The 16,264-nt window shown below is 38.7% G+C and overlaps 1 protein-coding gene across 4 annotated transcripts in view; it reads right to left on the reverse strand.

The window, feature by feature from the left end:
* The window catches only part of KDM7A (lysine demethylase 7A), a 40,622-nt gene that overhangs the window by 6,211 nt on the left and 18,147 nt on the right, over positions 1–16,264 (reverse strand). For all 4 annotated transcript variants that reach the window (XM_029233629.1, XM_029233630.1, XM_029233633.1 and 1 more), the window contains exons 9-15: positions 12,959–13,050; positions 10,595–10,684; positions 4,116–4,325; positions 2,451–2,575; positions 2,090–2,244; positions 734–831; positions 97–245 (exon numbers count right to left, since the gene is read on the reverse strand). In XM_029233629.1, the coding sequence (XP_029089462.1) occupies positions 97–245; positions 734–831; positions 2,090–2,244; positions 2,451–2,575; positions 4,116–4,325; positions 10,595–10,684; positions 12,959–13,050 (919 nt within the window). The remainder of the gene's footprint in view (positions 1–96; positions 246–733; positions 832–2,089; positions 2,245–2,450; positions 2,576–4,115; positions 4,326–10,594; positions 10,685–12,958; positions 13,051–16,264) is intronic.

The following is a 16,264-nucleotide window of genomic DNA, read 5'->3' on the forward strand; positions in this document are numbered from 1 at the left end:
AAAACAAAACAAAAACCCCAAACAAAACAAAGCAACAAACGTTTTCCTATCATTTATATCACAATATAATAAGACTACCATCATCAGCATGCCCACCTTTTAACTGGAATTTCGCTCCTAGACGGCTTCTGGCTCTTTTGAAGGAAGCTCCTCATCAAATTAGATTCTTCCTTAAAGTTTGATGTAATTTCTTGTTTCTTTTCATCACCTGAACTTTCAGACTCTTCAGTGGTAAAATTATTTTTCTGAGATAATTAAATGGAGGCAAATCTATATAAGAAATCTGAACAGGTCTGTACGAACTAACCAGAGACACTTTATCCATCTAGGGAAAGTGAGAATCTTAATTATCATGGAATTATTTCTGTATTTCATATGAAAAAGTGAAAATGTCTAATAACTACAGTAACATAATTCCTTAGTTAAAAAAAACCACATAGTACAGGTTTTCTTTAAGGCAAAATGAAATATAACCTATGAGAGAAATACGAGAAACATGAGAACAGTACCTCCCTCCACCCTTTCCAAAATCAGACAAAAGCTATGTCGATCAGATGTAAATAGTCACATGATGGGACGTGTGTGTATAATTACCACTGCAGAGAAGGCCCTGTGCCACAAAGGTCAGAGAGACAGGCTTTGGGAAAGCTGTCATTCACTTTCCTCCTAGGTAAAGGAAAGTGGGTGTTCATCTTTTTGTCACATAACTTTAAGTTAAGGGTTCCAGGCGTACCAGTGCGGTGCAATCAGGTCCAGAGTCTTCTGAATCAGAGATATCAGAATATTCTGATGATCGATTCCTGAGTTCTGATTTCACACTTGTTAAAAACCCTGAGGAGGAAAATGATGAGAGAAAAACAGTCATTAGAATTTGAATAAAGTGCCACCCAAAGCCCGTCCAGCTTTGTGAGATGCCTCACCCGCTCCTGCTCTGTCCTTTTCTCACTGCTCTCATTGTCTTCATTCCATTCCTCCCCCATGGACTATCTCCCTAACTGACCAAGATACAGATTAACGTGTATTCTTAAAACATCTGGGGTATTTGTTGAATATGGTGATATAATCCTTATATGGGTGGGTTGACTGTTTTATATTTCTTTCCAGAAAAAAACCTCTAACACTAAAATTAGCTTGCAAGATGCTTTTCACTTTCCGTTGTGCATTATTTCTCTCAACAGAAAACAAAACAAAATAAACTCTCCTAAGCCTAAGACACATTCAAGTAGACAGTGAATCCAACAAGCTTGAACCAGGCTCCAGCCCTGCCTCTCTCTTGCCGGTAGCACTCCTCAACAACTGTTGGATGAATTCCATTGATTAGCTGCCTCTCCCCCCCATCACGAGAACAAAGGCAGAGTCAGCAACTACAGCAATACCAAACTTACCCAGAATTAGCAGGACTGAGGTATCCAACATGGATTAAATAATGTTAATCACCTGGAACATTTACTTATCAAGTACTAAAATATTTAACTCCTTTTTAAGATAGAAGGGTATATGGAGGCCCTGAAAAATGTTGAGAAAATGAAGACTTCATTCAAAGAAGAAAGATCTCGAGGAGGAGGAGGTGTTACTATTCATCACACTGATGATAACCAAGTAGAGGCCTTCTTGTCAACAGGCAATCAAACAAAACAATACATGGACTGCTAATAGTTTCAGATCAGCCAGTTATATATGTCTCCTAATTCTGAAAACCATTTGTATCTTAGCTAAAATTATCTCAGAAATAGGATTAAACTTGCAACTTTATTATTTTATTATTTGGAGTAGAGGCCCGTAAGATGCATGAGCTTCGTGTGACTCTTGTAAAAAACTGTTACTAGATGAGGGTGTCACTGGCCGGCGACATCCTCGTCACTAATATCACCTTCCCTGGACGCCACCCCTCACTTGGTGGTCACACCTGGCAGTTCCCTGATGGGGAGACGGCTCAGAAATGCTCCAGACTTCTCAAAAGAGTATCAGGGACACAGAAATTGTAATCCTACTACTGATTTAAGCACTTTAAAATTAGCAAGTTACTTTACATATTATTAGCACATTGGTAACGAGCAGACCTTTAAAATGACCACTAAAACAAACATACTGTTAAGTGGTTTCTGAGACGCTTCATTCTCCACCCCCTCTATTCCTGAGCTCTCTTCCATCTTCACTTTTGCCTTTTTTGTCCTTCTCTTATCCTCTTCATTTTCACTGTCTGCTGTATAGAGACTCTGATCTGTAAAGGGTTGTCTCTCATCCCTGTATACAGTGGGAAAAACAATCGAGTCAGTGCAACCATGTAGCCAAACGGTATTAAACCCTCCTTAATTTACAGAGAAAATAGAGAACTAAGACACTTTCCCCATATTTCAGGCAGCTGTGTAACGGTCTGGACCAAGGATTAAATGAACAGAGGGAATCCACTGAAAACTAATCTGTTGGATACTCTGATCTACTTCACATACTTAATTATCCTTCCATTTGTCAGCAGTAACCGGAGATCATTATCTTTCGCTCTCCATTCAGGTACCGTGGAAGATGGCTGGAGATGTTTGTTGAATTTTCCATTCAGTTTAGAGCTCAAAATGTCCTTAAAGTATAAAAACAGAACTTACTTAACCTCCGCCCTCAAATATACCAGCTTGACAAGTAAAGAACTGTATACCACCCACCACCTCCCCCACCCCCCCCTCCCCAAGCCCTGCATGCTGAAGAGTGCTGGGCGGCCTCCGAGGCTAGGGCGTTCGCAGTGGTGTGGCACGAAAACTAAATGGTTCCTAAAACCAAAGCATGAACCTGGTTCACCCTTCTGTAGGGCCAGTTAACTATAAAACGCATTCTATAACGCAGAATATGAAATCCCTATCAAGTGAATTCAGACATTTCACTCTGCAGAGAGCTGAAAAACTGAAGAGCTGGAGAAGTCCTGCCTTCACGCGTCTGAATTCTCTTTGTCTGGCTTCTCCCTGCAGAAGTGCCAGCTGCTGGGTCCTTTCCAGTCACCCTATCTTTGACCTAATCTCTAGTCTTCCCACCAGGCACTCCCAGCAATTTACATGTCATCACCCTGCTATCACCGGGAACAAAGGCCACCGGATGACATAAAGGCACAACAGTAGCTGGTTTTCAATACATAAAGAATATTTCCTTTTCGTGGCAGTATTTTTCTTTAAGAATAAATAGAACCTTTTATAATAAGCTAAATCTTCTCCTAGATGGCTATGGATTTAAGGCGGTTTAGAACAACAAAAGCTTAAAACAGTATAAATATAATTATATAAAATTTCAAATATTTAAGGAAGTTTTCATTTCTATATAGCTTCTTTAAATATGTTAATTAAGAGATACTGCTATCTTATTCATTTTAAATTATCCTCTACTTAAGATGTAAAATCATGGATGATATGGACCTCACCACACGTCATTAGCGTGTCTTACAAAGGCCCTACATCGAGCTCATGACTGCCCCACTGCTTCTCCCCTTTGTCCATTAGGCCATCACTTCTCAAACTGCAGTCATGGGTTTAACAGACTCCCAGCCTGACAGTTATCCATGCTGCTGCTGCTGGGCCAGGAAAAGGCCCTCTGCACTTGCTCTTCCCTCTGCCTGCAATACTCTTCGTCCAATCTGTGTATCCACCTGACTTCTTCTGCTATGTAAGTGGCATTCCACCTGAGAGGCTCTCTGACCACCTTAGCTAAAGCAGCCAGCCACCTGAGCCCTTTTATTCTCTGGCTCTACTGCTCTCTTTCTTCATAACATTTGTTATCTGAAATTATATTATTTTAATATCTGTCTCTGACTTCAATCCTTCCAACTTGAGCTAGGATGGAAGCTACACCAGGGCAGGGACTTAAGTTATGCTCACTCTGGTATCTTCTCCAGAGCCTAGAAGAGCACGCGGCACTTGGTAAGCACTCGGTAAACATGTCGGCAAACAGATGAGATCTGTTCGTCCTACTTCTACAATGAAGCATGTCCCTGTCACGAGCAGAAGCGCTGCTGACCCCTACAGCACTAAGCAAAGATCAGACAACAAGAACGGCCGGCCTGTTCTCTTTCTATAGTCTTTCTGAAGGCCTTTCAGAAACGACCAAGTCTCCCGTGTGACCATGGAACGGAAGCTTGCCTCTTCCCAGGGACACATCTCCAGTCTTCTGAGCACCTCCCTCGTGTGGAGCTCCAGGATGTCTAGGTTAGAAGGAGTTCGGACATTATGATCTCGAAGTTTCCGCATCCTTCGTCGGGAATGGTATGGGGAAGCTGCTTCATTTGAGGATCGTGAAACTGGACATACAGTAGGAATTCCCTGAGATTTAACTGGTTTGCCGTTTTCCTCCTTTAAGAATGAAATTCAGGGTATTTTTATGACAAGGCCACAAACATACTGACTAATCAGCCATAAACATATTTTAGAAAACAAAAAACATTCAGTTTAATCACATAAACAAAAAACACCGAATTATAAAGCTTGAACGGCTTTGCTGAGACCTTTTCCCCTTCTCTCCCCCACGTAATATACTTGTGAACATATTTCCTTGATTTTCAATATCATTTTAGAGGCTGTGCCATATTCTACTGTAGAGATATGGCATCATTTGTTGACCTAATGTTTAATGGCAATTATTTAGGCTGCTTCCAGTTCTTCCCTAGGATGAAATTCTTTCACATACATAATTGCATAAATCAATAAATGCTTTTTAAACCAAAGTCACACATCTCTATGTAACTTTAAAAATTAAAACTCTATAAGCATATCATGAAAAGCGCAGTCTACTCGTCCCCATCTGATTCGCTTTCTCCAGAGGTAACAACTTGCAAGTTTTTAAGCACTGTAGTAACATACACAGAATTTTGTACCACATAATGTATGTATATGTAATTTATACGTAACGTATACGTAATTTACCATTTTAAAGTGTAAAATGCCACAGTTCAGTGGCATTAGGTGCATTTCACATTGTTGTCTAACCATCACCACTATCCATCTCCAGAACTTTTTAATCCTCTCAAACTCTTAAATAATAGCTCCCGGGCTTCCCTGGTGGCGCAGTGGTTGAGAGTCTGCCTGCCGATGCAGGGGACACGGGTTCGTGCCCCGGTTCGGGAAGATCCCACATGCCGCGGAGCAGCTGGGCCCGTGAGCCATGGCCGCTGAGCCTGTGCTCCGCAGCGGGAGAGGCCACAACAGTGAGAGGCCCGCGTACCGCAAAAAAGAAAAATAATAATAATAACTCCACTCCTCCTTAGCCCCAGCCCTAGGCAACTACCATTCTACTTTCTCTATGAATCTGACTACTCTAGGAACTACATGTAAATGGGATCACACAATATTTCTCCCTTTGTGACTGGCTTATTTCACTTAACACAGTAACTTCAAGGTTCATCCATGTTGTAGCATGTGTCAGAATTTCCTTCTTTTTTAATGCTGAATAATATTCCACTGTATGTATATAACACATTTTGTTCATCCATTCATCTGTGATGGACGTCCGGGTTGCTTCCACGTTTTCGATGCTGTGAATAATGCTGCTATGAACATGTGTGTGCACCCTGCTTTCAATTCTTTGGGGTATATACCCAGCACTTCCAACTCTTGTAGCTGTTTTTTTTGTTGTTGTTGTTTCAGTTATTTGCCTCCAAATGTCTAAAGAACATGTTTAAACTGTTATTTCTTGGTTTTTCAGCTTCAGACATTATTGAATCCCTACTATGTAAGATAAAATCTTAATCTTTGCACACCTCTCCTAAAGGCACACACACTTTCTCTTCCTTCAGTATTCAGTATTTAAATTGGACTCAATGAAAATTATTTACAAGCCAGTGCCATGTAACATACTATTATTACCTTTACTTACTTTTACATCCTTTGACTTTCCCTTGAGTTTATAACTGCCTCATCTCCATCTGTTTTGCTTCCTATGTATTTATCACTAATTGATCCCCAAATTCCCACTAGAAGAATGCAAACATTCAAACACATTAAGTAATTTATCAATCTTTATATTTTTCTTTGGAGACAGACCTCCTAGACAGGAAGGCCTGATAAAGTACAAGATGCCCAGTTAAATGTGAATTTCAGATCAACAACTGATATGGAGCCTTTCATTCTCCTGCTCCATCCTGGACTAGCTGCACTCTGGGCCTGCACATGATACCAAAGGCCATTCCCGACCTGCTCCCATTCTACCACATAAAGCTGCCATCCCCACCCCCCCTATCTCTGGCTGTCACTCCCTACCCTTTTCCCCTCCTCTGTTTTCTTCAGAGCACTCCTTTACTCCTGAGTTATTAAAATATTTACGGCCAGCCTCTTCCTACTAAGCTCCATGCAGGCAGGGCCTTTGATTCCTGATGGGACACAGCACATATAGTAGGTACTCAGTATTTGTTGGAAGAATGAATTCCAGGGCTCCTCCTTTTTCGGTTTACTCTCTCCCAGAACATCCTCTAAGAGTCTCCTGAGAAAGGGAACATGGAGGTAAACTGTTTGAGGCCTTGCCTCTCTGACATCTTTACCATCATATTTGACTTATAGCTTGGCTGAACGCAGACCTGTAGGTTGGCATCCCTCCTATCCCAGCATGTTAAAGAGTCTGCTTTATTGCCTTCTAGTCTGTAATGTTACTGTTGAGAAATCTGATATTATTCTCATTCCCAGTTCTTTGTATATGACCCATACTTCCTTCTTTGATGCTTTTTAGGATATACTTCATGACATGTATTCTAAAATGTGACCAAATGTGCCTTTGAATAGGCCTTTTTTCACTCACTGTACCAGGAATTCTGTAGAGTTCTCAATTTGGGAAGGTGTGTCCTTGAATTCTAAAGCATTTTCTTTGATTATTCTTCTGATAATCTTGTTTTCTGTGTTATCTCTCTCTGGAACTCACATTATTTTGACAGTGATTGTGTAAAACGACCTGATTTTTCTGTCCTATTTCTTTTTTTTTTTTTTTTAACTTTGGGAGAGATTTTTCCAACTTTATCTTCCAACCATTCTACTAAATTTTGTTTCTATTTTATTTCTAATTTCCAAGAGCTCCTTTTCCTTTTTCTTTGAATGTTCCTTTGTTAAAGCTTCCTGTTCTTTTTTCATGGAGGTACTATTTACTCTTTTCTCTCTTCAGGGTATCAGTTATGGTTGGGTTTTGGGCTAGAGACTTATTTGCTTATTGATTGTTTCCTCTGAATACTTTTTTTTCCCCCTTTTTATCCTTTATTTTTGGTCTCTGTCTTAAAAAATTTTCTTGGCTTTCTATGCATTTTCAAAGGGAAGCATTAAAAAGCTAACTGGTTTCAAGAAATGGTGCTAAGAAAACTAGATAAAAATATGCGGAAAAATAATGCCTTAATTTACCTTACGCTATGTATAAAATTTCAAGATTGGCCATTTACCTAAATGTAAAAGCTTCTAGAAAAAAAAGAAAGCATCTTCAAGACCTTGGGTGGGCAAAGATTTCTTAGAGAGGACACACAGAAAGGTACTAACTATTTATAAAAGAAAAAGATTTTATAAATTGGACTTCTTCAAAATTAAAAATTTCTGCTCATAAAAAGACACCATTTTTCATACGAACTATATCTCAAGGGAAAAAAAGTAAAAAACAAAAAAAAAGACACCATGAAGACAATGAAAAGGTAAGCCATAGGCTGTGGGTAAGTATTTACTATTATATATATGTATATATCTCATATATAATATATATCATCTGTACATACATGAATGAATGCATGCCAAAGGACAAAGAACTTGTGTCCAGGATATATAATAAACTCCTAAAAATCAATAATAAAAACAACATAATTTTTTAAATGGGCAAAAACTTCAAACAGATACTTCATAAGGGAAGATATACAGACAGCCATGCACACAAAAAGGTGTTCAACATCATCAGTCTTCAGGAAAATGTAAACTAACACCACAATGAAACAATTTTCATATTCTCTGCAATAGCAAAAATGAAAAAGACTGAAAACACCAAATACTTACTGGCAAGGATATGGAACAACTACAACTCCCATGCATTACCGGTGAGAGTGTAAAATGGTACAAACACTTTGGAAAACTATTTGGCAGATTCTCATAAAGTTAAAAATTCATTTACCCTATGACTTAACAACTCTACTCCCAGGTATTTACCCAAGAAAAATGAAAACATATATCTACCACAAGACACACAGGTTGCTTATAACAGTTTTATTCATAATGGCCAAATCTGCATATAACCCAAATATTCATCAACAGAAGAATGGAAAACAAACTGTGGTATATTCATTTAACCGAATACTACTCAGCAATGAAAAAGAACTACTGACACGTGCAACGTGAATGAATCTCAAAAGTCTTATGTTTAAAGAAGCCAGACACAAAAACACTATATGCTGTATGACTGCCTTTATCTGAAATTCAAAAATAGGCCAAATTAATCTATGATACAGCAGGACAGGTCAGAACAGTGGTAGCTATGATAGTCCAGGACTGAATAGAAGGGGGGCAAGAAATGACCTTCTGGGGTGATGCAGATGTTTTTTAGCTCAACTGGGGTAAGGGTTACACAGGTATATACTTTTGTCAAAACTCGAATTGTACTTTCATGACCTGTGCGGTTTCACTGTATGTAAAAAGGAAAAAGCTAATTGGGAGCTCTGTGTGAGTGGGGCTTTATCAACTGATGGGTTTCACTATAGGAATCTGGGTTGTTCCATCTGAAGGTTTCAAATTGTCAACATCAGTGGATCTTCTTCTTGGCCTGGGAGGTACAGGCCAGACTGCCAGTGTTTTGGGGAGCCACGTGGAAGAAGAATCATTCACTATGTAGATTGTCACTTAATCCTCTTGTTTTCAGTACGGTACCCATCTCCCTCAGCTGGGTTCAGTGGCCAAAGTCCAGTCTCAAGTTCAACCTCTAAAACATTAAATCTCTAGTTTTTTGCATGTGTTAAAGGCAGGGATCTGGAGGTCAATTTATTTCTTAAATAGACCTTTAATCAATCCTGCTTTCAACCCCACCTCCACTCTCATATTCAGAGGGTCCTAGTTTCCCTGATTGCTGAACTTTTTGAAGGTTTTACTGTACAAATAAGATCTGCTCTGGTCTTCTCCCATCGCCCACACAGGTTTCAGCTCGCTCTGGTCTGCTAAGTCAGTTACCACTTGAACATTTGCTTTCCAGCTTCCAAAATGTACTTTATTAAGATAATGCTAAGTCAAGGGATATGCCGGTTAGAAAGCATGAACTATTTACACTTCCAACCAGCAGCACAAAAATAAAGAATTTTATCTTTGCCAATCTGATAAATGATCATTTGAAATCATAAATTATGTGGCAAAATGTACGTGAATACTTTTTCGCATACTGAGAATATTTTTCATCTTTTTATTGGATTGGCCATTTCTATGTCTTCTTTGGTGAAATACCCGTTTATATTTTCTTTGTACATTTCTCTACTGCCATTTTGCTTCCTTCTGTTCTCCCTACCCTCCAATTAAAAAAAACAAAAACCCCAAAACAACAAAAAAACACTTTGTTGACTATCTTTGTCCAATTATTCTTCCAAGTATATTTTACCATTTTCAATATGTGATACTAATTTGGAATTGACATATTTCAGAAATGACACTCCCATTTATTCAACTACAGTTTTATTTCTCTTAGTAAAGATTTATAGTTTTTTCATACAGACCTACACCTTTCTTATTGAGTTTATTCTTAGTTTTGGTTGTTATTATATATGATATTTATATATGTATCCATTTACAAATATATTTAAGATTAAATATGTGACTTTTGATTTTAAAAATCCATTTACATGCAGCTCTTCAAAAACAGAAAATAATTTCCTACCATATCTGAACATATTGAGAATTACATGAAATACTCTATCCAAGGATATTAAACCCAACATTTTAATATTTCTTAGACGTACACCTCTTTTCATTCCCCCAAACACAGCCTTAATCTGAGCTGTGTCAATTAGCCGCCATTCCTCCACTTAATTTCCTTTCAGTTCAAGCTGGATACTAACAGAACCACCTTCCTCAAGAATTCCTTTAACTAAAACCCCCTTTCTTTAATACCTAGAATAGCTCTAATTAATAAATTAAAACACCTAATCTAAGACTTCATGGGCTTCTATCAAAGGGCATTTACCTAAACGAGTTGCTGTAATATTTTCACTCAAGTGGATCTCCTTGCCCTACCTTACTTGTGTCATCCCTCTTTCCAATTCAGTTTCACCCAGCTCTTACTCATCTTACCTTTTCTCTTTCTTTCATTTCTTAACATGTATTCATCTCTGCATTGCAGAAATGAATGAGATCTGAAAGTTTTGTTTATGCTGTATTTTTTTTTTTTTTTTGGAGTAACCTGAAGAACCTGAAGTAACCCGGTAACTGCTTCCTTATTACTTCACTATGATACAATACTCCAGATTTCTCCGTAGGACTTTGGGAGCCTGAAAACCTGAGACTCCTTCCAAGACACAGTGCATTCTATTTCTTCTAAGAGTGTCAGGGCTTTCCAATGTTTGTAGTGTGGTGGTAGATCCAAGTGCTTCTCAGAGCAGAGAGTAACCAGGCATTTAGATGATAGTTTCTACTCTTACCTCTATTGCTCGAATTACTTTAGAAAGTTCTTTAATAAGATGTCCAGGTCTAACATTGTCTGGAATTTCAAAGGCATGTTCAGATACAAGCTGTATTTGGATTAACAAAGATAAGACAACCAAAGTTACTTACATTTTAAGATGTAAAAACTAATTTACTAAATCAATTTTCAGGTTCTCTAGATTTTACAGACAAGGTCAAATACCCACAAGTCAGGTCTCAGAGCTCATGTGGCTGGTTTCATATCTTCTAAGGAGATCCTTATTAACTCATAAAATCCTCTTACCTTGAGTTAAAAATGGACTTGTCTTACTGTAAATTTTGTTCTATATGGACTCTACACCTCAAAGCCTACTGTAATTCTAACTACTACTATAATTAGTAGAGAAACTAACTAAATCTAATTCATAATACGTAAGGATCTGTAAGGGGGAACTCAGGCACTAAAACAGTCCTAGTTTCTCATGAGAAATCTAATTCGCCAAGTTTTTTTCTTTTCACAGTGAAAGCGAAATAGGGAAAAGATCCCATCCACAGGAAGGAGGAATTAATTACCATATCTACTGAACTGCAAACTGCTGTCATTATTATGTCTATTTCCAAATATTAATCTGTATATCTAAGAAAGTTTTGACCTTTTGGGCACACTTAACGTACTAATTGTTACTTCTGCTTTACATCCTCTCCTTGGTTTAGCATAATTTGTTAAAACAAACTAATGACATCAAGATACAGTTGAGTACTTTACGAGTGTTGACTCATAAATCCTTTCAACAACACTCTGACAGAGATACTATTAGGACTCTCACTTTACAGTTGAGGGCCTCAAGCACAGGTTAGCGGTTTATTAGCAGCATTGCTAAGGCTTGAATCCAAGCCTCTGACTCCAGAGTTCACGCTCTAAGCCACTATGCTAAGCTACCTCTCATCTTAGAGCAAGGTGGACAGTTAACTGCAAACATCGTGCTTTTAAAAGTGCACTTCAAGTGCAATGAATTAACAGTATGTATTATTTGATGAGTTTTACTGTGCATCAAAATCGCCTACAAAGTCTGTTAAAAACAGAGGTTCAGATCCTATCCCAGATCAATTAAATCAGAATCTCTCGGGAAAGAAGCAGGGAGTTTATTTTTAAAAAACTCTAAAGGCAATTTTGATAAACAGACAAGTTTGAGAACAACTTGCCTACAGCCTTCAGAAGGAAAAGAATGACATGGTTTTTGCAACATACGCTTTATTTTGTTTTTATCTTTTTATATACTATATACTTTTGTAATCTGTTTATGCCTTTACTTGTCATTTAGATGATGACATCTTTGACATTGGAAGACATGATTTTTATTTTCCTGAATGCTTCCTTCCACAGTGCCCTTACTCTTAATGGATATGCAGCAATGATAATAACGTGAAAGGGAGCATAAAATTATTGGGAGGGTAACCTATTAATTACTGTCTCCCAATATCTTTTAAGAGGGGGATTTTTATTTCTGGTGGACATTTGAGAAATTAGCATGGGAATGTATTTTCATCAGCTCAACTATTTATCATTTATTAAAACACTGTGTGTAAAGTTCCAGGAAGGAAATGAAGATTAGAAAGTCCCTGTTTTTCAAGAGCTTATAAACGTAGACAAGAGGACATGGACACATTACTTTATGGACATTACTTTTAAGCCCACTGGCACAAGAGATATGCTACGGACGCATAAGGAAAGGACATACTGCTTCCAAATGGAGACCTGGGATGACCTCTTAGAGGTGGTGGGATTCAAATGCAAACTAGACCACATTTTAGGGAAAAATGGAAATCTCCTGCTTGAACCTTGACCTCTCTTTTCCTTCGTTCTTACATAAGACTAGCAGAGGGATAACAGCATAGGCTTTGCAAACACAGAGACTGAGCTTTGATCCTAGCTCCACCAGTTGTCTTGGGCAAGTTCTTAAGCTCTGAACCTCAGCTTCCCCATATGTAAAATGGGGATACCAAGAGTACCCCAACCTCATATAGTTGTTTTGAAGAGTAAATGAGTTTATGGATATAAAAACTAAGCACAGTGGTTAGCACACTATGTGAGCTCAAAGTTATATATTATTATTCTATATCTACATGTTCATTTCTTAGTCAATATCCTAGATATACTCAAATTTACTTTCTTTTTGAGGTTAAAAGAAATACCAAGGTACTTCATTCTCATAAATATAAACATAAACCAGCACATTTGTATATACTGTCCAATAAAATGCAGGTTGTACTTAAAGCATGATTTCCATTCCTTCTACTACTCCAAAATAACATAAGGACTCTGTTTACCTGAACTTGCCATGTAAAAATTAACAGTTAATTCACCAAAGACAACTACTTACTTCTTTTTTCATCCATAATTTTAAAGCAGTATGCAGCGCTTTCACTCCCTGTACTAGGTAAGTCTGAGGCTGGAAACCATCTTCTCTCAGTTCTGTGGCAATGAAGTTGAGGGGGAAAGGAGTTAGTGCTCTGCGACAAAGGGATTAACTTTAGGTTTTGAGTAACCACCAAATAGCAAACAAGTTAATGGAGAAATAATAAACAATCAGTTGAAAAGGTGAGAAAGAAAAAGAAACAGTATTACATTAAATGTAGTTGTACTAAATGCTCCAGTTAAAAGAAAGCTCACACACATAAGGCTGAGTGAACGACAGGCCACAAGAGGATCAGCAGGAATCTACTCACAACAAGTCTAAGAATGGACACAATTAAACTAGTTTAGTGAGCGACACGGTGATAAAACTGAAGAAAAGGATTTCACAAAAGTCAGGATGGTGGTTCTCTCTAGAAGGGAAGGAGGAGGGTGCAATGGGAAAAATAACTGGGCCTCTCTAAGGTAGCAGCAAGGCTGTTTTTGCTTACTTTGGGTAGAGCTGACCTGAGTGACAGCTGTGCAATTCTTTCAACTGTACGAGAGAATATGTGTACGCAGTGTGTGACCTACACAACTGACTATGGGCATGACATACTACGTTATTGTAAAGGCAAATACACATACACACATACAAGTGTCTCTTCTGGGTTTTAAAACCAAACTGATTATCTAAAACTCATGCAAAATATATTAGATGTGGTCTCAAATTCAGGTAAGGTGAAACAAAAGCAAAAGATCTCACTTCTGCTCAGTGTTTAATTTACTTACATGAACCCAAAATTGGTTCACTGTTTTATTATTACTAACACTAAACACAGTTAAGAGTTTCATATAATCCACACTTATTTAACCCATCATATAAACCTTATTAACAGCCTGGGCTGGAAGATAACAGGCCATACTAGAAAGTTAAAGGGTCAGGAATAAAAAAACAACATAATGTGGGGTAACAAGACCACCATTCCTGCTTCCAGGATGAATCCTAAGACAATGGCAATTGGTATAGTGGTCATCTGGCTCTAGCCTTAGTGGGACTGGACTGACTCACTAATATTGCCAGGTAGCCTGTACTGATATAGATGACAAAATGGAAACATTTTAAAACCTCACCTACAAATATCCTTTTACAGTAATCGAGGTTTTTTTTAGGTTTTTAATGTATAGGTTCATGTTTTCAGTGAGACCTCAATATTTCTGAACTCTCAATGGTCTAAAACAAAGGTTAAATCGTTATTTTAAGACTGAACAATTTGCTGCTTGTGGCTGCAAGGGGAACAGCAAGAGTTTGTCTTTTAGATAAATTTTTAATTTGTTCTAAAAAGTCGACTGATGAGCCCCTCTTAGACATTAAGGAAAAAGCATTACCCCAGGTGTGTATGTATGTCAGTGTGTGTGTGTGTGTGTGTGTGTGTGTCTGTGTGTGTGTGTACGTGTATATGTTAGTGAGAAGAGAAAGATGGAAAAAGTGCTCTGAATTTTCTGAATATTGAATTGCCAAGCTCTTACCTGGAGAGTTCAGTAATTGGGTTTTATTTCCAGAAAATAAGGACATTTGTAAGTGTTTTTATAAGTGTTCCTATTTTCCCAGGCTTCTACTTGAATAGGAGACTATGAAATTTACTGTCCAGTATTTTACTGAAAATCATATATTGCAACTCTATGGCTCTACTGTGACATCCCTGCAGCCAAGAAAAATACCCGAGAGCACTATTCCTCCCCATCCACGGGATCCCACCTCCATCCTGTACAGCTGCACCACTGTCAAGACACCTACCTCTACACAGTGCTACAAGGTGTGAGACGGGGTTCTACTGCTCTTTCCTTCCAAAGAAAGTGAGCTTTCCCCAGCCCCCCTTTTAAGGAAAGAAACCATAAATGATTTTTATCATTTAATTCCGTGCATGCCATCCTGGGAAATAAGTTATTGGTAGTTTTTTTTCCTTTTACCTTTTCTTCTTGTGTAACATTTAAATGGGGAAGACCCCCAAATGTTTAGACTAGACTTTATTGTTTAATCTGTTTATATCTCTTCTTCTGGGAGTTAATTATAATAGTAGCACTGGGACTTCCCTGGTGGTGCAGTGGTTAAGAATCCGCCTGCCAGTGCAGGAGACACGGGTTCGAGCCCTGGTCCGGGAAGATCCCACATGCCGCGGAACAACTAAGCCCGTGTGCCACAACTACTGAGCCCGTGCTCTAGAGCCCACGAGCCACAACTACTGAGCCCGCATGCCACAACTACTGAAGCCCCCGCGCCTAGAGCCCGTGCTCCACAACAAGAGAAGCCACCGCAATGAGAGCCCGCGCACTGCAACAAAGAGTAGCCCTCACTTGCCGCAACCAGAGAAAGCCCGCGTGCAGCAACGAGACCCAACGCAGCCAATAAATAAATTAATTAAATAATTTTTAGAAATATAGTAGCACTACTGGCAAACTGACTAGGAAAGTTAGACAACACAAAAACCAGATGGACTGTATTTTCATGGGCATAAGTGCACAAAAAGCAAAAAATAGATAAAAGTGGAAGTTACAGTGAGTCTCCAACTTGACTGCTCAAAGATTATTAAACCAGTAATAAAACATCAAAATCTGAAATTCCACATAAAGGAGGTGGTACCTTTCAAGTTTAAAGGGATATATTTCCCACCTCCCTTGAAAAGAACCATTTTTCTTCAACTATAGATGCATAGCCTGACACTAGCTGGTTTGTGCTAACAGGTGCCTTATACTGGCCACATAATGGTCATAATGGTAATGGCACAGACACCACCTGATTCACTCAGGACATGAAAATTATTCCCTCGATTTTTTAAAAGCAAATGTTTGGGAACACATACTAGGTAAGTCCCTTGGCTTCAGCTGCATTTTGTTAGTGAGGCACTTTTACGTGCCTGATACTGTGTGCAGATGACTAAAGTCCCAGAGAAAGGAAAATTTTTCAATATTACCTATGTGGTTCTGATGCAGCTCTTCATATATCTGATTTTTATGCCTATCGACTAGAGATTTTCTAATTTGCTAAAAAGGTTCTGAACAGAGGAAAATCATGCATTTAAAAAACAAAATAGGGGGCTTCCCTGGTGGTGCGGTGGTTGAGAGTCCGCCTGCTGATGCGGGGGGCACGGGTTCGTGCCCTGGTCCGGGAAGATCCCACATGCCACGGAGCGGCTGGGCCCGTGAGCCATGGCTGCTGAGCCTGCGCGTCCGGAGCCTGTGCTCCACAACAGGGAGAGGCCCACGTACCACCAAAAAAAAAAAAAAAAAAAAAAAA

This window comes from Monodon monoceros, unplaced genomic scaffold (assembly GCF_005190385.1).
Source record: "Monodon monoceros isolate NGI ecotype Baffin Bay Population unplaced genomic scaffold, NGI_Narwhal_1 Super_Scaffold_2, whole genome shotgun sequence".
Lineage (NCBI taxonomy): Eukaryota > Metazoa > Chordata > Mammalia > Artiodactyla > Monodontidae > Monodon > Monodon monoceros.